Here is a 27954-nt window from a genome sequence, read left to right on the forward strand (position 1 = left end):
TTTAAAATCACTCTGGGATTTTGAATAGAGGTTTGCTCTAATGATCTTAACTTACTGAATAACTTTTTCCATATTCCTACCCCAAACTCCTTCCTCATAGGTAGAAGAAGAAATCCAGACGCTGTCTCAAGTGTTAGCAGCAAAAGAGAAGCATCTAACAGAGATCAAGAGGAAACTTGGAATCAATTCACTACAGGAATTAAAACAGAACATTGCCAAAGGATGGCAAGATGTGACGGCAACAACTGCGTATGTTCCCTCAATCATACATTTTTCTAGACAATGTGAAGGACATTTTTGTACCTTTTCTTTGGGGAAGGGAAGACAAAGGCAATGAGGACACTTGAATAGCTTTTCTTTAAATCACACAGGGCACTTTCCATTTCTCAAGTGTACCTGACTCTATTCTAACTGTTGTAGGGAATAGAAAGAAAATCAGCTTCATATCTAAGTTGGAAAAAACAAAATTCAGATTCTAAAAATGTTATACAATAGTCCTCCCTTACCACAGTTATTTCCTGAGGTTTCAGTTTCTTGCAGTCAACTACAACCTGAGAATATTAAATGAAAAATTTCAGAAATAAATAATTCATAAGTTTTAAATTGCATGCCATTCTGAGTAACATGATAAAATTTCTTGCTATTTAGTAAAGGAAACAATTAGATGTAAGAGAGAACCTACAGAAAAGGAGAAAATCTTTGCTAGCTACTCTTTTGACAGAGGATTAATATCTAGAATTATATAAACACAAAAACTTTACATTAATAAGTAAAATAACCCAATTAGTAAATGGACAAATGAATTGAACAGACAGTTCTCCATAGAAGAAATATAAATGGCCAATAAATATATGAAAACATGTTCATCATTAGCAATAAGGGAAATGCAAGTCAAAACTACACTGAGGGGCTGGGGATATAGCTCAGTTGGCAGAGTGCTTGCCTCGCAAGCATAAGGCCCTGGGTTCAGTCCCCAGCACTGCAAAAAAAAAAAAAAAAACCCAAAACAGACAGACAAACAAAAAACTACACTGAGAGCTAGGCATGGTTGGGCACACCTATAATCCCAGTGGCATGGGAGGCTGAGGCAGGAGGATGGCGAGTTCAAACCCATCCTCAGCAAAAGTGAGGTGCCAAGTAACTCAGTGAGACCCTGTCTTTAAATAAAATACAAAATAGGACTGGGGATGTGGCTCAGTGGCCAAGTACCCCTAGGTTCAATCCCTGCTACCCCCCAAAACCAAAAAATTACACTGAGATTTCATCTCACATCAGTTAGAATGGCATTCATCAAGAATACAAATATTAATAAATGCTGGAGAGGATGTGGAGAAAAAGGAGCACTTTTACACTGTTGGTAAAATTATAAATTAGTACAACTACTATGGAAATCAGTGTGGAGATTCCTCAAAAGACTAGTCATGGAACCACCATATGACTTAGTTATACCACTTCTTGGTATCTGTCCTGAAGAATTAAAGTCTTTACACTACAATGATACATGCATACCCATGTTTATAGCAGCATGATTCACATAGCCAAGCTATGGAACCAGTCTACGTGTCTGACAGTGAATAAGTAGATAAAGAAGAGTTTTATTCATCCATAAAGAAAAATGAAACTATGTCATTTGCAGGAAAATGGGTAGAGCTAGAGAACCATTATGTTAAACAAAATAAGTCCAACTCAAAAGGTTAAGCAATATATGTTTTCTATCTTATGTGGAAGCTAGGGAGGAAAAAGGAAAAGAAAGGTGGGGGCAGAGCTCATGAAAATCAAAGGGAGCTCAGTAGAAGAAAGGGACTGAGGGGATTGGAGAGGGAAGAGGGAAGTGCTGAGGAGTGATATTGGCCAAATTATTGTATGCACGTATGAATATGTACAGCAAATGCCATCATTATGTACAACTATAATGCACCAATGAAAAAATGTGGGGAAAAATATATCCCTGCCATTAGGTACTTCCACAATCATTAAAAAAAAAAGAGAGAGAGAAATCTCTTGCTGTCCTGCTACCCAGCCTTAGTCACTTAGAAGCCACATAGGAGAAAGCTGTATATGCAGAGCTTGTGAGATCTGTGGTTTTGAACATACACTGGTGGTCCTGGAACATGTATCCCTATCACATTAGGGAGGGAACTACTGTATATTGACTTTACAAATATATATATAGTGTAATTTAGTCCTCAGAATAACTCACTAGAGTATTGGTAAGACAACCCTAGATAAGGAAACAGGCTCAGATAAGTGAAGTTTTGAGGTCACATTACCTCTCAATGTGAATGGAGTCAACATTTGAATTCAAATCTGGTCAACTGCAGCCAGTCTGGTTTTTTTTTTTTTCCTTTCTTTTTTATTCATTGTACATAAATGGTGTACAACTTTCATTTCTCTGGTTGTACATAAAGTAGAGTCACACTGTTTGTGTGATCATACATGTTCATGAGGTAATGATGTTTGTCTCATTCTATTATCTTTCCTTCTCCCCACCATCTCCCCACCCCTCATTTTCCTCTATACAATCCATCCTTCCTCCATTCTTGTCTCCCCCGACCCCTGTTATGTGTCATTATCCACTTATCAGAGAAATCATTCGGCCTTTTGTTTTTTGAGATTGACTTATTTCACTTGGCATGATATTCTCCAACTCCATCTATTTACCTGCAAATGCTATAATTTTATTCTTCTTTATGGCTGAATAATATTCCATTGTGTATACATACCACAGTTTTTTTATCCATTCATCTTAAGTCATCTAGGTTGGTTCCACTATCTAGCTATTGTGAATTGAGCTGTTATAAAAATTGATGTAGCTGTGTCACTGTAGTATGCTGATTTTAAGTCCTTTGGGTTTAGGCCAAGGAGTGGGATAGCTGGGTCAAATGGTGGTTCCCTTCCAAGTTTTCTAAGGAATCTCCATACTGCTTTCCAGAGTGGCTGCACCAATTTGCAACCCCACCAGCAATGTATGAGTGTACCTTTTCCCCCACATCCTTGCCAACACCTACTGTTGCTTATATTCTTGATAACAGACATTCTAATTGGAGTGAGATGAAATCTTAAGATACTATTGATTTGCATTTCTCTTATTATTACAGATATAGAACATTTTTTCATATATCTGTTGATTACTTATAGATCTCCTGTGAAGTGTCTTCTCATTTCCTCAGTCCATTTATTGATTGGGTTATTTGTATTCTTGGTGTAAAGTTTTTTGAGTTCTTTATAGATTCTGGAGATTAGTGCTCTATCTGAAGTGTGTGTGGCAAGATTTTCTCCCACTCTGTAGGCTCTCTCTTCACATTGTTGATTGTTTCCTTTGCTGAGAAAAAGCTTTTTAGTTTGAATCTATCCAAATTATTGATTACTGCTTTTATTTCTTGTGCTTTAGGAGTCCAGTTAAGGAAGTCTGGTCCTAAGCTGACATGAAGATTGGGACCTACTTTTTCTTCGGTTAGGTGCAGGGTCTCTGGTCTGATTCCGAGGTCCTTGATCCATTTTGGGTTGAGTTTTGTGCAGGATGAGAGATAGGGGTTTAGTTTGATTTTGCTGCATATGGATTTCCAGTTTTCCTAGCACCATTTGTTGAAGAGGCTATATTTTCTCCATTGTATGTTTCTGGCACGTTTGTCTACTATTAGATAACTGTATTTATGTGGGTTTGTCTCTGTGTCCTCTATTCTGTACCATTGGTCTACCTGTCTATTTTGGTGTGCCAATACAATGCTATTTTTGTTATTATTGCTCTGTAGTATAGTTGAAGGTCTGGTATTGTGATGTCACCTGCTTCACTCTTCCTGCTAAGGATTGCTTTAGCTATTCTGGGTCTCTTATTCTTCCAAATGAATTTCATGATTGCTTTCTCTTTTTCTATGAGGTATGTCATTGGGATTTTAATTGGAATTGCATTGAATTTGTATAGTGCTTTTGGTAGTATGGCCATTTTGACAATATTAATTCTGCTGTCTGAGAACATGGGAGAACTTTCCATCTTCTAAGGTTTTCTTTAGTTTCTTTCTTTATTGTTCTGTAGTTCTCATTGTAGAGGTCTTTCACCTCTTTTTGTTAGATTAATTCCCAAGTATTTTATTTTTTTGAGGCTATTATGAATGGGTAATTTTCCTAATTTCTCTTTCAGAGGATTCATCACTTATGAATAAAAATGCATTAGATTTATGAGCATTGATTTTATATCCTGCTACTTTGCTGAATTCATTTATGAGTTCTAAAAGTTTTCTGGTGGAATTTTTCAGCTCCTCTAAATACAGAATCATGTCTTTGGCAAATAGTGATAGTTTGAGTTCTTCTTTTCCTATTTGTACCCTTTAATTTCTTTGGTCTTTCTAATTGCTCTGGCTAGAGTTTCAAGGATGATGTTGAATAGAAGTGGTGAAAGAGGGTATCCCTCCTTGTTCCAGTTTTTAGGGGAAATGCTTTCTGTTTCTCTCCATTTAGAATGATGTTGGCCGTGGGCTTAGCATAGATAGCCTTTACAATGTTGAGGTATGTTCCTACTGTCCCTATTTTTTCTGGTGTTTTAAGCATGAAGGTGTGCTATATTTTATCAAATGTTCTTTCTGCATCTATTGACATAATCATATGATTCTTAACTTTAAGACTGTTGATGTAGTAAATTACATTTATTGATTTCCAGATGTTGAACCAACCTTGCATCCCTGTGATGAAACCCATTTGTTCATGGTGCACTATCTTTTAAATATGTTTTGTATGCGCTTTGCTAAAATTTTAAGAACTTTTGCATTTATGGTCATTAGGGATAGTGGTCTGAAATTTTCTTTCCTTGATGTGTTTTTGTCTGGTTTTCGTATCCGGTGATATGAGCTTCATAGAATGAGTTTGGAAGGGTTCCCTCCTTTTCTATTTCATTGAATACTTGGAGGAATATTAAAATGAGTTCTTCTTTGAAGGTCTTGTAGAGCTCGGCTGAGAATCCATCTGGTCCCAGAGTTTTCTTGTTTGGTAGGCTTTTGATGACTTCTTCTATTTCATTGCTTGAATTGATCTGTTTAAATTGTGTATGTCCTCCAAATTCACTTTGAGTGGATCCTATGTCTCTAGAAACCTGTTGATGTCTTTGAGATTTTCTATTTTGTTGGAGTATAGATTTTCAAAATAACTTCTAATTATGTAACCTGCTTATATGTATTTTAAGATTCTCAGGTCAGTCTCGTCTGTGTGCTCATAGCAGAGACCAGTTCTTTAAGATGTGTCTTTGATCACACATGTTATGATACAGCATAATCTTGGTGCAGTTTTCTTGTCACAAGGAGGAGCAAACTTCTAGCAAGGGATTTAAACTGTTACATATCTTTTGTATTGTTGCAGTTGCTGAGCAGGAGAGCTTAGGAGCTGTTTACAACTTGGCCATTATCAGTAAGGCTGACTGTCTTTGACCTGAGAGTACTTGCCCACTCTTGGTCCATTTTCTATCCATATTAGTTGGCGGTGGGAAAACACAGAGGAAACTAGTCTTTGACTGCATTACCATAAACAATGTTTGTTCCTGGTATTTGATCTTGATAGGGAAAGGAAAAAATGCCTGAGCATTTATGTCTGCAATGGGGGAATCTTAACATTTTTGGTAGGTACCATACTCTTTTTGTTGTCTGTTTCTTCAATCTCAGGTCACTGGGAAGAGCGGCATGGTAATTCATTACCTTTCTGTTACAGTAACCACCCTAGAGTCCTTTTAAGTTTCACATCTTTTACATACTCTCTTGAGGGTTCAACAAATCCTTGTTTGGTAGCTATATAAATGGGAAAAATAAAAAAAAAAGAATTTATACTTAAACTTTGCTTGGGTAATAAAATATACAAGAACCCTATCTAACCTGACCTACTTTTTGCTTTTGAGGCTGGTTAAAAGGCATCCAGACAATTCAATTTCATTTGTGCTTTCTTTGACTTAGGTGGAAAAGAAAGGAAGAAGAAGTATAATTTTGTTCAGACTCTGGCTTATTTTCATTTTCATTCTGCTGCTATTTGTAACTCTTCCCTTGGATTCTGTGACCTTCTCTGACGGGCCTCTGTCTTTCTGTCTGGATGAGGCTGCTGCAGGAGACTACCTGAAATGATGGTTCACACTGTGATGTGTTGTTGCTGCCCTGGTGTTATGCAGGATTTTAGAAGTTCTTAAAGATATTTTGAGAGTCCTTCAATAGGTGGTGACCACTGCCTTGAAACAATTGATATTAGAAAAGATTAACTGACTTTTTTTTTTTTTTGATACTTGAATACAGATATAAGAAGACATCTGAAACCCTGTCTCAGGCTGGACAGAAAGCTTCTGCTGCATTGTCATCTGTTAGCTCAGTCATCACCAGAAAGCTGGAAGACGTAAAGTATGTCTGCATTTTTCCTTGCTCACTAAGTAGCTCAGGCAGACTGAAATGTTCTCGTAATTGCTTTTGTTTCCTGGCTTTGGCTCAAGATGATGCTGAATTCTCCTCTGATGGAGTGAGCAAGGTTGCTCTGTCTAGCCAGGACCTAAAATGTTTGCATAACATTCTGACTTCAAAATGATCACCTTCTGAATCTGTTAAAAGTTGTTGAAAAATTCTGGTTGCAAACTTTGTGTTTTTTAGTCCTTCTTCATCTTATAGGGTGGTAAGTATGTCCCTGGTGGTTGTAAATTTGTGACTGTGGGCAAAGCCTGATGTCTTTCTCGGGATGAGTACAAGAACATTGAAGTGCACGCTTGGATTGAGACCCAGCTTTACATTCTGTATGTGACATTTTTCTACCATGATGTGATTGCAACATGCTGATTTGCACAGTCATGTGTACTAACTCATAAGCTGTACCTATATTCATGCTTAGGCCTAAATCTTGATTTTGAGCTGTTGCTTTTTATTTTGCATTTGTATTTGAGATTAGTTTTCAGAATTTTTCTTGTCATTTTGATAAAACCACTTCATAGTGCTTTTGTGCCTCCCTCTATCCGTGTGGATTAGAATAGTGTGAAAATGACAAACGTGGTTTATATCAGCTGTGCTTCTGTTGGCATGCAAAATTTGTGATTTTAAAAAAAAAAAAGCTCAGATTGCATGACTTTGTGTTTTTCATTTGTGGGGCAAGTAAGTAGATTTTACAACCAGAATTTTGTTAGTTGAATAGGTTTGATCAGTCAAGGTATTATCTGCTTTGTATCAAAATAACTAAGTTCCTGGCTCAATGTATTTGGAGTATCATCACTCTAATCCTAATATAATAAGCATAGCTTTCTTGACTCCCTTTGACATTTATGTATATATATTTACATGTTATATATATACATACGTCTATTAGGTGCTCTGTTTTCTTTTTATGCTGACTGAATTGTGTAGCATTTTTGGCCCCAGGTAAAACATTATATGACTTCTAAAAAGTAGGTTATTTAATTGTTTTAGATTTATCAGTACTTCCTTTCTTTTTTAATGCTTACTCTGGCTTCTTACAGATTGCAAGCTTTTTCACATTCCTTTAGGTAAGGAGAGTTGGAACCATCGCTGCAGTCTAGCAGTTGTGTAAGACAAGTGTGTTAAGATGAGATGATTAAGCCACGTTGGATGGTCATGTTTGTCCACTACATAATTTTCTTGCATTTGGAGTATCTTTTTCTCTAGTGCATTTCTAATTTTAAAGGGAGGGTTTTTTGTATACCATGAGTAATGGATAAATTAAAAGAAGAAATTGACACTGTGGTTCAAAGGATATGGAAATGATTTTGATTTTGAAGTTTCTATTTAATTTTTTTTTTTTTTTTGGGTAAAAAGCAGCCTTACCATGGCATGCAGAATTCCTCCCTTTTAATGTCTGACTTTGTTTGTTTGTTTTTTGATGCTCTTGTTTCTTTGGTGCTTTTGTAAGGATGTTGGAATTCTCCTTCACCTGGGTCCCATTATGTAATTATAATAGACTGCATATGTACTGCCTCATGTTGTTAAGTCTTCCGTCTTATAAGAGTTTATGTGCATGGTAAAATAAACATAAGAAAATTTTACCATTACTTTGCACTTTTTAATACTTGTTTTACTAGCTTACAGTTTTTACTATTTAATTATTTCTTTATCCTAGTCATATTCTTTATGCACAGAGAGCAATTTCATGGTTTGCAAAGGAAAAAGTGTATTAGTCTAAAACAGAAAGTGCATTCAAAAGACATTATCTCAGGTCATACCTTATAGAAGGAGTACTTGTGATGTTGAGCAAATCTCTTTTCTCTCCCATACAGACTCTGATTATCCATTCAGGTGTGGGAAGAAAACAAAAGTGGAGGAAGATCTTTAGAGTGTCAACAGGAAGGATAACATAGTAGTTTCCATTTCTATTCCTATTAATGCAAATTGTCTTCTCAAGCATCACTTATTGTGATCTAGTTATTATTTGCCTTCTTAAGTAAGCAAACAGATATGTAACAGCTCGGGTCTTGGTGACAGCCCTAGAAGTGAGTCAGTCATAGGAATATACAGACTCTAAATGTTAAACTCTTTAAAGCAAAAAATTATGTGTTAAAAAAAAAAAAATCAAGTCACCAGCTAGGTACAGTGGCACATGCTGGTAATCCCATTGACTCAGGAGGTTGAGGCAGGAGGATCACATGTTCTAGTTCACCCTCAGCAATTTAGTGAGGTTGTAAGCAACTTAGTCTGAAAGTAAAAACAGAAAGACTGCGGATGAAGCTCACTCACTCAGTGGTCAGGCACCCCTGGATTCAATCCCCCGTAACCCCCACTAAAAAGAAAATCAAGTCAACAGTGACAGGAGGTGATTTTGTATCTTTGGAGTTCATTAAAAAATGGCCTAAATATTGTAGGCCACTGAGTAAGCATTCAGGTACATAATCCATTCTGCTAATACGAGAGTGCCTGCTGTGGGCTGATCATAAGGCTATAACTATAACACAGACAACGCAGTTATTAAAATAGAGCTTAAAATTTTTGAGTTGAGTGAGGAGGAGGGGACTTGGGATGCATTAAAAATGGAAGAACCTGTGAGTACTTGATTCTAAAACAATGTTAGGTGTCGTATAGATGTAAACTAAAAGAATATGTAAGGGCTATAGAGAAATGATATGTTTCATCTGTACTTATCACTATTCTTTTTCTATACCTTTAAAAATTTTAAGTAGATGTATCTAGGTATCTAGTCTTGTTCTTACAGACCAAAGGTTGGGTAAGCCCTCCCCCAGTCCCCTTTTTGGTGCAGCTGAGAGTTGAACCCAGGGGTACTCTACCACTAACCTATACCCCCAACCCTTTTAATTTTTTATTTTGAGACAGGGTCTTGCTAAGTTCCCAGACTGGCCTTGAACTTGGAATCCTCTTCTAATCCCAAGTAGCTAGGATTACAGGTGTGCACCATTACACCTAACTGGTTAAAGTCACTTAATCTGATGCAGTGTGTTCAGTGTAAAAAGGAAAACTACATCTTTGAGATCATGTGGCTCACAGAGGCAAATCCTGGCCACGGGAACAGTTCGAGGAGAGGGAGCTGGACTGTAGAGTTTCGTGCTTCAGTTCCAGCTGCAAGGCCCCTTACCCCCAGGGATAGATGCAGGAGGCTCCTTTTGGCAACTGCTTGGTTAATCCAGTTAACTGTTCCAAATCCATCTTTCTGACCAACTTAGGCCAGTGATTTCACTCTTCAGTGTAATTACAAGTACAGAAGGAGAAGTGTACCCAGTTTTGCCAATTCGAAGGTATTAGAGTCAGCAACAATTTTCATTTTACAGAGTCATCTAATTATCTCTTAAGATTTAGATATTTGTCATAATTTTAACTCAATTAGGAGAAAAGGGTAGCGGAGAAAGGGAGAGAGGGAAAATGAGGGCGATGGAGAGGAAAAGAGAAGGAAGTAGAGGGAGATGGTTGGGGGCAGTGAGAGAGAAGGAATGATGATATGAATATCTATTTCTGATATCCTGAGAGGGAGGGCCCAGCAGGGCGAGGGGTCAGGTAGGACAGGTAGTGAGAACTGTCCTGGGGAACCTCTGGGGACAGCTGGCTTTCTCCCAGGTGCTGTGTGCATTTCTACCACTCTCCTGTTTGGTTATTCTTTATACATATGTGTAAACTTTGACTCATGCCTTTATAATTTCAAGATAAACTTTAAAAGAATGTTATTTCCATCAGTGCCACAGTTAAACATAAATTTCAGTGTTACAAATAGTGTACTGTAATAATTCAGTAGCGTTGTTGCTCTATTTTCGATATATTTAAGAGGAAGGGGTAATTCGTTTCATCCTCATTTTCAAAGGAAATTGCTTCTTTTAAAAATGTTTCTTCATGTACACGTCTAGATATTTTTGTTTTATTTGTCAAAATCATTCAAGATAATTCTTTTTTGCTGAAAATTTCTATCCCTTAGTGGAAATGTCTGTTTTTAGAAAGTGAATACCCTTTCTTTTTTTTTTTTTTTTTTTAATTGTAAACAAATGGGATACATGTTGTTTCTCTGGTGAATACCCTTTCATTAGACTTTGAAGCACTGTAATAACTTTTCTACCTTTCATACCCATATTTCCCGATTTTAGTTAACAAAATTGTTTATTCCTCAATTCTTGCACTTAGAAGTATTTCTTGAGTGCTGTGTGTCGGGTACTGTTCTGGACAAATGAAATAAAAACTATTAAATTTGAAAACTTTGAGAGATAAAATCTGACAGGAAATAGATGCTGATTTATGTTTTAACTCTAGTTGTCCATTATAATAATATAGAGTTTTATGCCAGGCAAAACTATATATCGAACCTCTGAAGTGCGGGTGTTGCTTTCATACTGCAGCTGGAACGAAACTCCCATGGGAGAAAATCTCCCATGGGGGAGATTGATTTCTTCCGGGTTGGCAAGCAAGTGTGAGTAACTGATGGTGGAATTTGACCCCACGACTCCCTAGATCTGAAGCTGCCACTCTTTCCTCGCCTCCCCAGAGCAGTGATAGTTCGAGATGGCTTCCCTGGAAATAACTCTTCCATTGCCTACATGAAGACATGGATGACTCTTGGAAGCCTGTCTGGCCCGAAGCATTCTAACGTGCCAGCCCTTCCTCTTCCTTCTCTTCCTCCACCTGCTGCACCTCTCTTTCCCCACATCTGCCCCTCCACCCCTAGTTATTAAGATGAAAAGGTCAAATAACTGTGTAAGAAACAGGAAAAAAATTAAAATCAGTTCAGCATTTTAAAGGAATAACATTTTTCACAGTGAGTAAATTTGAGATTAGGAAGTTATTTAGTGAGAATCAGGTTGCCCTGTGATTTTCTTTCCCCCTTCTCATTGTGTTTTGAGAGAAATAGCTTTGTATTTCTACTTTGATAATATATTTGAAGGTAGAAATGTTTTATCAAAGTTTTCTGTAGATGCTAACTGATCCTGACAATCTAGAGAGATGATTCTGTTTCAGCAACACCTTGGCATTTTGCTTTGTAGGTTTCCACATCATATTCAACCTTGGATGAAATTATAAGTTGAAACAGGTCAAAGCTTTTAACTTTCCATAGAGAAGCCCAAATGAGAGGGCAGCTGCCCCTTCTAGTTTGATTACAGACTATGTACCAAAAAAATAAAAAATAAAAAGTGAATTTTATCTAAATTTGGATTGCAGAGAGGACCAGATAACCGGATGGAATTGAAGCTGATGTGTGCTTCTTGTTATTCCTTCTGACATGGCTACCTCAAAGGCAGAGAAGCCTTAACTATAGCTCTATCTCTGTTAATTAATTTTATTCTGTTTAGTGGGTACATCTAAAAATTCTTTTATTGTGAAACAATGCATACAGAGAAGTGCTCAAATTCAGTGATTTTACAAAATGAACCTTGATCAAATCACTTTCTTGCTCTTTCTTATGTCTCACCACTGAAGAACATTTAGTCAGTGTGCACTGGTTAATGTGACAGAGAACCAAGCTGCCTGCTGATAAGATCAGTGACTACAATTAGCTGTGAATTTTTAAAATTTGTGCTTACCTTATCCACACATTTCCTCAGTCTGTTGATACTGTAGAATTTAGCAAGTGTCCTGTGGAGAGTTTATCCCAGGTTTGGCTATCACTCACCTTCTGTCACCAGAATTTGATAGTTTCTGCTGTAATTCATGTTCTAGTGAAGATCTGGTCACAAGGAATAGAAAACTATCTATGTTAGCTTATCTTAAATGGAGACTGTGTTGCACAGAAAAAAAATTCTTTTATGATCCACAGAGGAAAGGAAGCAAGCCCGGGCCCCACTCAAGCCAGCCCTGCTCTACTAGAAATGTGTTAGAAAATTAGGATAGCTTCTAGAAATGGAAGAAACCAGGAAACCAGTTCTTCCTTAACCCTTCCTTCCCTCTTCCCTGCATGGTCTTCTCTCCTTGTTACCTTGCTCTGTGTGTAGGCTTGATTTCTTCTTTGGGAACTGGCTTCCTCTGCATTCTTGCAGCTTTCCCCTTGTCCCAAAAATGTCTTCCTCAGTATTTAAGTCGATGCGACTTTCTAGCTCAACTGCCTGTCACTAACTGAACCAGCAGCTAACTCCAGCATGCTAGGATAAGAGTTAATCTTCCAACCTTCTCCCCGCTTCAGTCCAGACAATCTGTAGCTCACAGGAGGTTAAATGTGGGCTCTGCTCCCTGACCCAGTTATCATGGTGGAAGACTCATGGTGGAAGGTGTTTTGTGGCAGTGTGGCTGTTCCAGGCAGTTTCTTTAGAAGAGTAAGGCAAGGGGCAGGTGAGGACTGGAGTTTTGGTGTTGTGGAGTTAGAAAGATATTTCTCATTAATCTCTGTCCTTCAAATATGGGACCAGTAAACTTCAGAAGATCAAGTAGGAAAAGGACTAGTAAATTCCTTCCAGAGTAGATTATAGTCCATTAAGCCAGCATATCAACCAGTATTGTAGGATGGAGAGAATGTTGAGTTACATGGATCTTTTCCTGTGATACATACAGAGATGTCCAGATATTTTATTGACTATCTTGATTACACAAACTGTCAGAATATTTTGATGTATTTTAAAATCATAACTCATCACACACGAATGCAAAGTTGGATTTAAGGAGCTGCATTTAAATCACATTACCATTTGTAACAACTGAGTTTTGGAGAAGACCAAGTCATAAACACATGAAATATTTAAATATAATTGAGACTCACTCCCTTGAATGGTCTACCTTACCCAAAGTAAAGTTTACGTACTTAAAAAAGCTGTGCCAGTGGTCAAAATATTATGTATATGGTAACAGTAAGAGCAGAGTGCAATGATTTTTAAATCCTAGGAATAAAGGTAAAGGTACTTTGAGTATGTGAGGTGTTCTCTGGGAAATAGCTAAGAATAGATAACCCTTGAACCTGAACAGTCAGTCACTCAGCTGCCTTCCTTGAGTAGCAGTTGGACCTACTAAGAGAGAGGACCAAATGATATTTGACCTTTTGGAAGCATTCAATTTAATTGGGATGAAGTATAAGGAAGTGTCTCTTGTTACAGAATGGATACTGTTACTACTGAAGAGTGATATGTAATTTTAAAATCATTTAAAGTTGGCAGGTAATTTATTTAGAAACCTACCTGCTCTATCCTGGGGACAAATACCTGAGAGAAAGATGGCCTCACCTGTGTGTGTATGTATGAGTGCTTCATTTTTGAGGGGAGGTGGTAAACATTGAATTAAGAGTCCCTAAGACCCAGGTTCATTCTTAATTCTGCCATGACCTTGGGTTAACCATCTAACTTCTGAGACTCAGTGTTAGGCATCTTACTGATCCAGGTATAAGCACTTTACTATTTTCAAAATGCAATAAAAATGCAAGGTTGTATTAGTTAATAATGATTGGGATATAATTGGCTCATGAATAAAAGTAAATTATTTTGGAATAACATTGATCCCCTCCACCTCAAAAAGCAGATAATTCTTCATGGTGCCCAAAGAATAAGCTAGAAAGCTAAGTTTGTTGGCTTTTTATATGTTGAATCACCTCTACATACTAACTTTATTTCTGTCTCTTTTTAATGCTGCCTCTTAGTATACGCTCCATTCAGCATTCAATTAGCATGCCTGCTATGAGGTAAAGTATATTTTTACAAAGCATAGTTGTTATTATGCTTTCTGGTGCTTTATTTCAATGTTTAACCTGGACTATTCTGAGGTGTGGGGATCTAGAATTCTGCTCTTGACAGACTATGTGTTTAACACTGTATCAGTCTTTAGTTATTTTTACATGTTGGCATGAGTCCAAGAGATTCATTAAATGTTTGAGTTAGAAAGGAGTTTCTATTTTATTTTATAAAACCTTTAAATTGTATAATAACAGAAATCTGTTTAATTAAAAGTGAACACTACTCTCTAATGAACCTTCTCTTCGTGGGCACAGCTGGCCCACCTCCTTTGTGAGCCTTCTTTATACTCCCCTCTTCTCCCATCCAACCCATCTCTGCTTTCCTCACCCCATTGTGATGTTGGGAGCCAACTGTGATTTATTCCACTGTCTGATTTCATCAGTGAGCACTCGAAGTGGTACATGTCATTTTCTCTCCCAACCCCTCTAGAGAGGCAGAAAATTTAAGTGTCTATTTGGCTTAGACCTTGGTTTGCATTGGGATCTCCTGGAGCGCTTGTTAGACCCTGCTTGCTGGGCCCACTCCTAGAGTTTCTGATTCTGTAGAGCTGGGGTATGACTATGGATTTGCATTACTCACAAGTTCTATGGAGCTGCGGATGCAGCTGTTGTGGGGGCCACACTTTGAGAACCATTTGGCTTATACTAGTCTGCAATCACCACTATGAGAAGGAGGAAGCTCCTGGTTTCATTCTCTGCCTTTTCATCTTAATTGGAGGATATTCAAGGTCAAGTGGATAGGATAAAAATTGTAGAAACCCATGGATGAGACAAAAGTGCTGCAGTCCTTAATTAATGTGGCAGTGCCTACAAAGCTTTCCCAGGCCTCAGAGGGCTGTCAGGTGGGGCAGCTTGTGAAGTATCAAAGCCAAGTTTCTGTGCTCTCCCCTCCTTTTGGTCCCTCCTTTCCCAATCTGTGGTGCTGCTCCCTGGAAATTAGAATCCTTGTTATGGAACCCCACATGATCTGCTTTTCCTGAATGGGTGGTATGGTACTCCTTCCAGGCAAGAGATGAATCTCATCAGGAATTCTGTAGAGTGTAGTATCTTCACCAAAATTAAACTAACCTAATGGTGGGATTTTCTTGTATTGTGACAAGGTGATTGGGGAAGTGATAGAATTGATGTTTTACCTGGTTTGTTCCCTCTCCTCTCACATGTACTGGACTTTTTCTGTATCACTTTGTCTAAATGACTGTCTTCATGGACTCAGAACTGGACTTGTAGAAATATTAGCTCAGTAATTGGTAATCTTACATAATAAATATTTGTGCGTATAACTGCACACATGTACAGACAAATATATCCATTATTTTGCTCACTGAGAATAATGGTGAAGAGGAATATGGTCAGCTAATGGTATTCAAAACTGTCAAATTTTTTCAGTGTTTATAATTTAACTATGTTTTTTCCCTCCCTAGAAACTCTCCGACTTTCAAATCATTTGAAGAAAAGGTTGAAAACTTAAAGGCAAGTAGAGAGGTGAACAGGGTCTTTGTGACATATTGCATGTTCCTCAACTGTCTTTAGTGTGGGTAAATCATTTGCATCTGTATTCTTTTATTTTTTATTTTTTTTATAGATGGACACAATACCTTTATTTATTTATTTTTATGTGGTGCTGAGGATTGAACCCAGTGCCTTACACATGCTAGGCAAGTGTTTTAGCACTGAGCTATAACACCAACCCTTTTTAAATTTTTATTTTATTTTATTTTATTGTACTGGGAATTTAACCCAGGGGTGCTCTACCTCTGAGCTACATCCCAGCCATTTTTATTTTATTTTTGAGACAGGGTCTCACTAAGTTGCTGAGGGTCTTGCTAAATTACTGAGGCTGACCTTGAACTTGTAATCTTCCTGCTTCAGCCTCCCAAATCACTGGGATTACAGGATTACAGGTGTGCACAATCATACCTGGCTATTTTTTTTATTTTTGAGGGTATATTATAGCATGATAGCATGCTAAATGTTGAAGGCTAGGTACAATTTATCCTGCTTTTTGATTTATTCATTTTAAGTACTTTTATAATTGGACAAAATCTACTATAACTTTATTGTACTTAATAATATAGAAAATACAAAAAATTTTAAAAACTTGGTGTTACTACCCAGAGGCAGTACTATATATAAATACAAATAACTATATGTAGATAGATATACATATATCTATATATAGTAGTACTGATACATGTATCAATATATAGTACTATGCTGTTACCCTTTAAAAAAAGAATTGATCACAAATCATAAACACTTCCCTATGTCATTAGATCTTCTCCTTCAACATTATATTCAATGGCTATTTATGCTTTAAGGTGGATATTGTTTATTTAGTCCTTAATTATTGTGCATTCTATTATTTTATTACAGTGATGGCCATGATTGTCATTTACTGTTCACTGTTTTATATTATCTCAAAGGTTATATTAAAAACTATGAAATCATCAATTCTTAGAATTATCAGTGACCTGAAATGTCATCTAGTTTCTATGCCCTGCCTGACCCGCTCTAGTTTGTATGATGGCTTATGTTCATTGCTTCCTAACTTAACTCTGATAATTACAGTGGCATCTTTTAAGGGTTAAAGCTGCTATCTTAATTGTTTTAATATTAATGAGCTTAAAAAAAGCTTAGTCTTTCAGAACTTGAACCAATCATCTTAAATCATCTTTTAAAAATTATAGAGCCAGGGTACATTTATTGAAAGAAAATTGAACGCTGTATAGCAATCTGGATTTTTTTCTTGTACATACATAAGCACATACCTTTTCTATTTGCATGTGATATGAATGCTTTCCAGAGTCACACTATACATACAGCTTTATAGCTTACTTATTCAACATCCACTAGCATGGTTCTCTGTGAACCCATAATGGTAGAGACCTGTTCTTTCTACTCACTCATTCTTCTCAAGGCCTAGAACAGTCCTTCGCACGTTACTCAACATGCATTGGTTGAATAAAAAATATATCATTCTTCTAGGTTTGTACAAGAGACCTGCTTAGTTTCTGAAATGGCTAGCAAGCACAGATACATCAATGTTGAAAAGCAAGAACTGACATGTATAAAGGTTTTGAAAAGCATAAAACACTGTATAAATGTAAGGTAGATATATTCATTTGAACATATTTATTGACAGTTTCAGGTTGGATGTGCTAGAGTAGGGTTTCACAAATTGAGCGTACATATGACTCACCTGGGGATCCTGTAAAAATGTAATTTAAATTCTGTGAAGTTAGGGTGGGGAAGAGTATGTGTCTGAAATTCTGCATTTTGACAAGCTCCCAGGTGATGTTGAGTCTGCAGGTCCTTGGAGCATACTTTAAGTAGTAAAGGGTTGAAATGCTTAAACTGAAGCTGGAAAATATACATATATTATTTTTTTTTATTTATTTTGCTCAGTAATTCTTCAGTATGTGGAGCTGAATGAAGAAATCGGTGTAATACAAAATGTTTATCCAAGCAAGATACTTAATTTTTTTCAGTAGATATTTTAGAATAAACTTCACAGAGTTCTTTAAACAAATTTTCTTTTGAAGAATAATTAGTTGATAGGGTTGGGGAAGGGTAGAATTTACCATCCTGAACATTATTCCATACATATATAATGATCAACTAGCTATCACTCATGACTTATTTTAGCTAGGTTCATGACTTATTTGTTTTTGAGGGTAAAATTAGAGTTCTTTATGCAGAGTTAGCTAATTTTGTTTCATATTGTTTTTTTCTTTTTTGAACTTTTTTTTAAGTCTAAAGTAGGGGGAACCAAGCCTGCTGGCGGTGATTTTGGGGAAGTCTTGAATTCGACTGCAAATGCTAGTGCCACCGCCACAGAGCCGCCTACAGAACAGACGCAGGAGAGCCTGTGAGATTCCTACCTTTGTTCTGCTACCCACTGCCAGATGCTGCAAGCAAGATCCAAGCACATCTTGTCAACATTCATTGCCATGGATTTCTACCAGATGTGCTTTTATTTAGCTTTACATATTTCTTTGACCAAATAGTTTGTGGGTTAAACAAAAAAAAGAAACTACCTTCACCTCTACTTCTGGGAAACACCCTTTAATATGTATCAAAGGTTCTTTATTTAGGAAATAGCATTATATAAAGTCACATATAGTACCTGGGGATGCTCACTAGGATGATCTGAGAAGCTGCAGGTGATCATAGTTGCTTTCCCACTTTATAAAATTGCTCTGCATCTGGGATGCCAGTTCACTCTTTTGTCTTCTATAAGATTTTTTTTCCTTTTTGAATCTCTGCATATTTGATTCCTAACGAAAATTGTTCTTTTAAATTTTGGGAATCCTAGTTATTAAAAGCTTCAGTATCATTTTTCTTTACTTTAAGGGAAGAACTACTAGCTACAAAAAAATCCCATTTTTGAATAAACACTTCTTCACATAAGGGAATCTGAAGATGTCAGACTAAACTAAACAGTTCTACATCCAGTTTGTTATAACTCTATAAGTGACAGTATGTACAGTTATTCAAATTGTTGGGTGACTTGAGTGTAGGGCCCTTCACTCCCATATCCCTGTTAATTGCCATTTGTGACTAACCATTTCAGCTCATTGGTTATTTTACCACTTATATCAACTTTTTACCAGATTCAAGTTTTAAGTTCAGAGTAAACCGACATCATTCTGAGTCAAGCATACTGTATTTCAGTAGGCTGAAATGTGAGTGCACCCATCAATGTTCAAGTGTTTTAGACCTAGTTGTAAACATGCTAAAATCAACCACATTAGGGGAGAGATTGCTGTCTCCACAATTAATCCATTTAGCATCCCTTAAAGTAAGAAGTACACAAAGTTATGACTGTTATAACTTGAACATTTTTTGGTGATAATTCCTGAGGATGTAATGCATTAATAAAAATCAGTTTATCATTCTCTACTTGTTTTCAGTGTGTTAGAAATTGTAAAATGATACTGTAGACATTCCCCTGCTGTGAGAGCTGATGAATCAAAGCCTTTGGACAGATCTGCATAGAGGCTGAGGTTCTATATTAACTACTGACTCACCACCACCTTTTCCTTATGCTGTAAATGTAATGGCTCACATTGTTCTTTATCAAGTTGTGATTGTTTTATTGTTTATGCCAAATGTTAAATTGCCAAGCTTGGAGTGACCTCAAACATTTTTAAAAGCATGACTAGATTTCTTCAGGATAAATTCTTCTAAACACAAAATTTGGAAAGCCCCAAGTGTTGTTATAAAATGACATGCTGCCATTCTTGATTGCTAGAGCTTGTTGGCACTCTGATGCAGTTGACACTGTACTCTATTACATGTGAAAAGCTTAATAAATTCTGTGTATCAGTAGTATAGGTCTTTATATCTATTATGAGACCAGTGGTCTGGAAATAGTTTGTTGTATTAAAGAATCAACTGGTACCTATTCTTTAAAAAAGGCAATTAAAAAAAATAATCCACTTTAAACCACTGCTTAATGGTATCGGACTACCATTCTACAATTTCCTTCTAAAGGCTTTAAGGCAAAAGTTGAAGCATTGACCCAGAAGAAAGATCTGTAGAAATTTGTCACTATAGAAATATTGTTAGTTGTTCATCATAGATGTTAAATTATTTTTCCCAACAACTAGTTTTTAAAAAATTGTTGTTGCTTTTCCATCAACTTCAGTTCATCACATTGTTTCTTGGGTGTCCTGCCCTGTTCATGTCTTCTCAACACTGCCAAATAGAGTACAATGGCAATTTCTTTAGTTGGGAGAAATATTCTCTTATCTTTTTATTGTGTATATGAGAAAAAAATGATAGAAATTGGGATGGGAAGTGGCACAAGTATATGCAGGTGAGTACTGGGGATGGTCATGAAAGAACTGGAGAATCATTTTTGTAGACATCTTTCCAATCTACAAACCAACCAAACAACCAACCAACACTTGCTTCTTCAAAGTAAAAAGAGTGAGGATGAAATAAAACATGGATTTAGACATACTATGCAAAATGCTCTTTGTAGTAGATTCAATATTAGGAAATCACAGGTATTTAAGAAATTTGGAAAAGTAATTAGGAAAACCAGAAAGAGGTCCTGACTACTCTGTTTTGTGTTATGTGTGACACTACAAGAAAACAGCAGGAGAGTGAAATCTCAAATATTTAAGGATTGAAGGTTGACAGAAGAAAATATAAATGAAAACAATCCTGTCTTACAAAATAGGAACGCCTTCAAATTATGGAGTTTGTGGGAATGTAGCATGATTCTTATGCTTGTAAGACCAAAGTAATCAATGAAGAGGGAACACATTAATTGGATTATCATCCTAGCAAATTAATTACTGCAATACAGAAAAAACGCAACTTGGACTGTTCCTTGATCTGTTAAGATATACACACTATTTTTTTGTATAGTATTTGAAAACAATAAAAATTCTCTGATTTGGGTATGGGTTCTTTTGTATGTATTACCTGTCTGTGGAGGAAAGGGGTAAATCCATTATGCATATTTAACTCCAAACCTGTCCTATCCTGATAATGTAAGGAACCACAACAGCTGTATTTAATCAATGTTATCAAGCAAAAATGAGAAAGCTACACACTGGCTACCAAAAGGCATTTATGAAGTGACTATTTGCTGCACGTGTTCCAGAGGAAATGCTGCATAAGGCAGTTTGTCAAAATCATGTTTCTTTATAGTTAAAACCAGATGAAAAATCTGATTTTTGCACATAGTGAAGACATTTGGCCATTGATTAGTTATTTTTTAGTGCTGGTCCCATTCTTTGGATTAATTTTAGAGACCATGGTAGGTCACAATTAATAGAGAACATTGCTTTTGAATAAACCAGCAAACTTCAAAACTTCCATATTGTTCTGATGTTGAAACCAAAATGAATCTAAAGGGTTTTTCAAATTCTTAGTATGTAAGCTCTCAGAGGGCAGGGCCTGCATGTGCCTGTCACCTGCCAGGATTTCATACTGCAATAAATGCTGTTTGGTGACTCAAATTCTTGACAATCACAGTAATTTTTTTTTTTCTCTTTTTTTGCACTGGGGATTGAACTGAGGGACATTCTACCACTAGGTTACGTATATCTACCCCTTTTTATTTTCTGAGAAGAGGTCTTGCTAAGGTGCCCAGGCTGGCCTCAAATTTGTACTCTGCCTCCTTTAGTCTCCTAAGTATCTGGGATAACAAGCATGCACCACCCTGCCCAGCTCATATATAATTTTGCAGTCACTGAGACTGGTGTGAATATTTTAATTTGATGGTTTTTCTACCACACAGGTATAAGCAAAACAATTTGTTTTTTTGAATATATATTTTTAAGTGCATATCTTAAACATTCTCTAAAGTTTTTCTTGGTTTCTAGGATTAATTGTTTTCCATTTTGACTCTCTTACAGTATTCTTCCAATTCCTTAAATGCTATTGCCTATCTTCAGTCATCTACACAATCCATCTCCTTAATGAGCTTATCTGTTTCTTCACCTGAAGACTGTCTTTAGACTGTATGTCTAGACTAGTCCCTACTTCCAGGCATTTATACATGGTTAAAAGGCAGGAATCTTTAATCACCTTCTAGTCACCTTCACCTAGCCATCAATAAGCTACTTTTTGAGCTTTCATTAAGTGCCTAGGCATTTTACACTCTTTTAATTCTTAGGGGTGTGGTGTCAGTTTTATAGATGAGACATAGCCAATACTTGTGTGACCAGAATTTGAATTATTTTACGCTCACTTTTCTTGCCATCTGCCATTACTAAAATTTTTGCAATGTGTGTTAACTTGCCAAAAAAAAAAAAAAAAAAAAAGGACTATTTTTAATGAATCAGGAGGGAAGGTGCAGTGAGGGTAGGATCAGAATCCTTAAGATGTGAAAACACTGCCCCTGTATAGCTTGTTTCTATTTGTGGCTTGCAAAGGCAAGAAAGCCTGCAAAGAAATTCCTCTCATTTGATGCTTCTGGTCCTCCTATCAAAGGCAGAGAATTTTTTAAAATTTTTAAAAAATATTTAATGTGAAAGTAAACTTCAATCTTCAAGTAAAATTTCAAGATGTAGCCTACTTATGTGGGCTCACAGCCCATCAATATGTCCATTAAAAAACTACTGGAATTGTTCCAAAAATGACATCACAGTCCTTGAGAAGTTTATCATTTGGCTAAGATAGAACATGATGTATCTATTGAATTTCAGAGCTGGAACCTTAGTAATCCTACCTGTTCTGTCCATATGCACGTAGTTGTTTACAAAGCACATCCTTAAACTTAGCACTGTGGTAACAGCTTGGAATTACAGGTAAGGAAACCAAATTGGCAACATCCAATTGGCTTGCCTTAAGACCAGGATTAGTCAGGACTACAATTAAAGGTATTTAAAGGTCACAGGCTCAGCTTTTTACAATTTACCATACTTTTTCTCCTGACACGAAGTGGAAGTAGCAATAACCAGAATAATGCAAAAACTGTTTTAGGCAAGAGTCCATTAATGGTCAAGGGAAACAGTTTTAAGTACCAAGAGGGAGAACTCACCTAGAACAGAATTTATTTTAATCCCCTACTGAATTTATAATTATTCCACAGTTGGCTAGTAATAATCCTGCAATTACTTCCTAGTGTTTTGTACAATGTCTGTACCATAGTTTGAGAGCATGAGAAAGGTGTAAATCCTTACTCGAAGGTATTAGTAAAATAGGTGTTGTGGTCTGTTATTTTCAAATGACATGGAAAGATGTGTGTAACCTGCCCCTGAAATAACTTGATTGCAGGTTAACATTAAAACTGGGTAAAAGATGGGTTAACTACTTCATTCATTAAAAAGTATGGTGTTTGGTTAGGTTTTGAAGAGGGAGGGCAAAATCTCAGAATTAATATTGTGAAAAAAATGACCATGATGGCCTCTGGTGCAGTATACAGGCACAATCAAATTCCCTAATTCCCTAGGGTTAGGGAACTGACAGATGTGAATGGTGGAAACAGTTTAAAAGAATAATTCCAAAAAAAAAAGGGGGGGGGCCTGTGCTGACCCCACACTTTCTTTTCCAAGAAGGAATTTACCTGCAGCCCTGCCTGGCTTAAGTTGACAAGATATGTCACATTGCTTAGCAATCGACCTGTTATCTGCAGGAGAAATGCAGGCCCAAAATAATGTTGGTAAGAGGAACCCAAGTTACCCTGAAGGGGGCGACTTTTGTGACCAAATCCTGAAACTCTGAGAGGTAAAAATAGTTCTTCCTAGCCATAAAATCCCTAAGACTATATGTTAAGAATCCAATTAGAACTGGTCAGCATGGGTGAAGGTGACTTAGAGTTGTCATGGCAGTGGGAACTTTAAAGTCTGATGTCATCTTGCTGTCAGCCAAAAGTCAAGAGATGGACCTGGGTGGGGCACTCTGGGAATACAGCTGGGGTCTCGGGGATCCCCAATAAAACCGACGTGTAGGAGAGGGGTGTTGTTCCTTTCCTTTCAGAGAGGATCCACTCTCTCCCTTGAGAGTGTCCCCTTTGCTTTTTCCTACTCCCAATAAACTTATTCCTGCTGGGCACAGTGAAGCAAACCTGTAATCCCAGCGGCTGATGCAAGAGGACCAAAGTCAGCCTCAGCAAAAGCGAGGCGCTAAGCAACTCAGTGAGATCTGTTTCTTAATAAAATACAAAATCGGGCTGGGGGTGTGACTCAATGCTCATCTCTAAATAAAATACAAGACAGGGATGGGGATATGGCTCAGTGTTCAAGTGCCCCCAAGTTCAATCCTCAGTACCCGACTCCCCACAGAAAACACCTCATTCCTGTTACTCTGAGCAACACCTCTGAAATCTTTCTGACTCTATCACAAAAATCGGGGTTTTAAGGGCAGGTATTTGCACTGCTTGTTTCTTGCAAGGTCCCAGCTTGTTAACACTATAAGGTACAGTAGTAGCTCATAGGTGGTGATAAACTTCTCAGGTTACTATATTCAAGAGAAGGGTCTGGCCACAGAAGTGGCAAAGGACAAATTGGATCCAGAGTTTCACGAGGGTGAATTTCTCGATGTGAACTGCGTCTAGGTGCCCAGTGCAAAGGATCTAAAAGCAAATTGCTTCCTTCATGGAGAAAACTCGGAAAGCACCTAAAATCTATTTTAAGTACAACACATGGCATATTAGGAAGTAGTAAATAGCACAGAAAAAAAAGCAGAGAAGCGGCGTGAATATCCGGACTTCCAATTCTAAGTAGGATAATCAAGGAGAACCGGAAGAGCGTGGGGATGTGAACCATGCGGCCACTGAGGGAACACTAAGTTTCATTACCACACTCCGCTGCGAGCCCAATGCACTTCCCGCAGGAACGGTCATCTCCAGTCACTAAGGATTTAGTCCGTCAACTTTAGCTTAAATCTCCCCCTCCCTACACGCCTTCCTCCCCAGCACCGCTCAGGCGACAATCGCAGGTCCCCAGTGTTCCGCGGCAGGTGGGCGGGCCTCTCGTCGCTCCGCCCCTGACCCGCGCGCTTGCGAAACAGAGGCCATAGGTCAGAGGTTGTAAAGGCGTCATGGCGGCGCTGTGTCGGACTCGTGCCGTAGCTGCCGAGAGCCATTTTCTACGAGTGTTTCTCTTTTCCAGGCCCTTTCGAGGTGCAGGCACTGAGAGTGGCTCCAAAAGCGGGAATTCCGATTCCCTGAAGCCTCAGACGCGTCCAGGCGGTTTTGCCAGCGCGTTAGAGCGCCACTCAGAGATGCAGCGGGAGGAGCTCCGACGGGTGAGAGCCGCGGAACCACGCCCACGACGCGGCGGGCCGCTTGGGCCGGGCTGGCGTAAAGGGTGGGGCCACGCCAGTGGTATGTGGGCGGGGCCAGGCCGGCTGGTGGGTGGGGCTAGACCGGCTGGTGGGTGAGGCCAGGTCTGCTGGTGGGCGGGGACCCGGCAAGGGGAATCCGAGCTGGGAGGGCCGAGGGCGGCTAAGGGCTTGTGGGGCTGGAGGTCTGGAGTTCAGAAGTGTGTTGGCTCAATCGCTGGCCTAGCAGTCGAGCTCGTGGTTGGTGTATTTCTGCATTGTTTTGTACTTTTACGTCCTGCCCTCACTCCGTAAACGCTAGTCTTGCTAGGGCTTGCTGGCCCTGGGACCAGCAGGGAGTGCTGCCAGTGAGGCGGTTTAGGGCGACTCCGGGGACTGGTAGCAGTGGACTCATTCTGGGAGAGGCAAGGCTCTGCTTGGTCTTACTCTGTACAATACCTCTAGTGTGGAACTTGGTGTTTGTTGTACAAGGCTTTTCATAAGCATTTATTAAAGTGATGGGGGAATGATGAAATTACTGTTTTTCTGAACTTGGGCAAGTGATTTAACAGGTCAGTGCTTCACTTTCCTTTTCTGTAAATGACCTTTTTGGGTTTTTTATTTGCCCTCTGCCTTAGCCAATACTTTTGTAAAGTAAAAAATAACTAAATAAATGAAATAGAGGAAATAGATATAAATACAAGCCTGAGGTTTTTTTTTTTTTTTAACCATTGGGATCTGCAGACATGAAATTGTATTATATTTTTTAAAAACTTTCTCAATTTCTGTATTTATTTCCTTGGGTAATGGTACCAAATAGGCAGTCTCCTGGATTATAGGGTCATTTTAGTGGTGATAGTCAAAATTTTCCTAAGATCCAAGGATTAGAAGTCTGGTGTGTTTTCTTTTTTCTGCTGTAATAAATTACCACAATTTAGTGGCTTAATACAAATTTATTATTTTGAGGGTTATAAGTGAGAAGTCTGATGGAGTGTCACTGGGTTACAACCAAGGTGTTGGCAGAGTTTCCTTTTCCCTAGGTTTTGGAAGGATGTTTCCTTGCCTATTCTAGTTTATAGGAGCTGGTGTTGGTTGACTTCTGGCCTCCTTTTACTTCTTCAAAACCAGTAACAATAGGTTGAGTCCTTCTAACAAGGACTTATGTCTCATTCATTTTTGAGGTCCTTTTTGATTACATTGGGCCTACCAGATAATCTACAATAATAATCTTAATCCTACCCGCAATTTAATTCTCCCTTGCCATGGAAGGTAACATTCCAATTAGGATGTGGACTTCTTTGGGGGCACATTATTCTGTCTACCATAGTTGGGGAATTCAGCATCTCAGCGGACCTGAAATCATCAAAGGGATGAATGAGATTCAGCCTTGGCATAAGGCATTGATGATGAAGTGTGGTAAGGTAGGAAGCATATATATAATTCAGTGTTCTTCTGAATATTTGTGTAGGAATAGACTTTCCCTGTTTCTCACCTTCACCCTTTCTCACTGCCAGCCCATAAGTACCACATTTAAAGTTCCTTCAGAATCTTCAGAAAATAATTCTCAATTGCTGAGTTAATTGTGGCAAGAATAAAAATTGTGGTATCACATGTGTAGAGTTTGAAGCTCAAAATGTCTCTCATACTTTAGTGTTTTACTTGTAAGCAGTAATGAATGTTTAATGAAGGCAACATTCAGGGTATGTATAAGTGAGCAAGACTCCCTTTCCATTCCTCTCCAAGACAGTTCTAATTGGGCTGCTTAGTTTTTCCAGTTTCCTGATAGTCTCAGCACATCCATTGGATTTGCCTAGTCCAGTTCAGACTAAACAGAGTCTCCACAGGCAGTTTTTCTCTAACACAGTTTTGAAAACATTATTCTACTAGATGGAGAGTAGATGTGTTTAGTTGTGATATGTGGTTCACATTTTCCTGGTTCATAGTTCTTGGACTTCTTGGTTTAATGGAAGGAAAATTTTCAGGGAAGGAGGGTATCAGGAACCTGGGTTGTAGTCTGTGTTTTACAGGTTCTTAGCTTTGCATTTTGAGTGGTCCCTTTTATTCAGTAATTGATACCTCTGACTTCAGTCATTATACACACTGCAATAGTGTTGTGCTCTACAAATCTGATGTAAGGCGTTGGTCTTTATGTTTTTCCTGGGAACTTTGTAAACCACCATTCATATTGCTTACAAGCTTAAATATACCTTTCTTGCTATGGTATTGGAGATGTAGTGGTCTTGCTCAATTTGAGGCTACTGGGATTGTGATTCAGCCATCTTACTAGCTGAGTGACGGGCAAATTAGCCTACTTGAGTTTGCTTCCTCATCTCTAAGTGAAAATAATACTCTAACTGGAGTTATTGGGAAGTTTATATAAAATAATACCTTTAAAGGGTTCTTACTACATGGTATAGAAAAAGCTTTCACTTAATGCATTTTAGATATTATGTGACCCCAGCCATTTCTCTACTGTCCTCTTGCCTTTTGGAGGGTAGTTGCACAAGAGACGTTTCAGAACCACATAGTTCTTTTAATGAAACCTCACTATCAAATAGTGAATAATAAGCTTTGTCAAACCATGTAGGTTCATCCATTGTAACAAATGTACTGGTTGGTGGGGATGTTCCTAGTAGGGGAGGCTGTATAGTTAGGGTTCAGGGAGTGCGTGGGATTTCTCTCTACTATTTCAGTTTTGCTATAAACCTAAAACTGCTCTCAAAAAAAAAAAAACAAAAAAAAAACACTTAAGAGGCTATTTTAAAAATGTAGTGCTGGGGATATAGCTCGATTGAGAGTGCTTGCCTCACAAACCCAATGCCCTGGGTTCAGTCCCCAGCACTGCAAAAAAAAAAGTCTATTTAGAGATTGAGCTGTATGCTTCAGAGACAATAGTTTTTCACAGCAAAAAAAAAAAAAAATTAATAAATAAAACTAACTAACCAAACAAACACCCAAAATCAGCCATTTACATGCACGTGACATAGTGTTCAATCCCTAATTTAAGGATATTTTTAATCTGTAATATGTCACCTTGTGCCAGGGTACTATGCACACTTCAGAAAGAAGTTTTTCTTGACTTCTCTCCCACCCTCATGGAATGTAAGTTTTAGGAGGACAGAGAGAGAGACCTTTCTCCCT

At 37.9% G+C, this 27954-nt stretch overlaps 1 protein-coding gene across 9 annotated transcripts in view; it reads left to right on the plus strand.

Annotated features, from left to right (window-relative positions):
• Positions 1-27954, plus strand: part of Tpd52 (tumor protein D52) — a 250902-nt gene that overhangs the window by 89267 nt on the left and 133681 nt on the right. The window contains exons 3-8 of one of the 9 annotated variants that reach the window (XM_047548183.1): positions 101-249; positions 6261-6362; positions 7460-7486; positions 13996-14037; positions 15510-15570; positions 17841-20502. In XM_047548183.1, coding sequence (XP_047404139.1) covers positions 101-249; positions 6261-6362; positions 7460-7486; positions 13996-14037; positions 15510-15570; positions 17841-17960 — 501 coding nt within the window. In that variant the 3' untranslated portion in view covers positions 17961-20502. Of the gene's footprint in view, positions 1-100; positions 250-6260; positions 6363-7459; positions 7487-13995; positions 14038-15509; positions 15571-17840; positions 24799-27954 lie in introns of those variants that run through there. The other 8 variants (XM_047548114.1, XM_047548153.1, XM_047548121.1 and 5 more) reach the window with 8 other exon arrangements.

This window comes from Sciurus carolinensis, chromosome 1 (genome assembly GCF_902686445.1).
Source record: "Sciurus carolinensis chromosome 1, mSciCar1.2, whole genome shotgun sequence".
Lineage (NCBI taxonomy): Eukaryota > Metazoa > Chordata > Mammalia > Rodentia > Sciuridae > Sciurus > Sciurus carolinensis.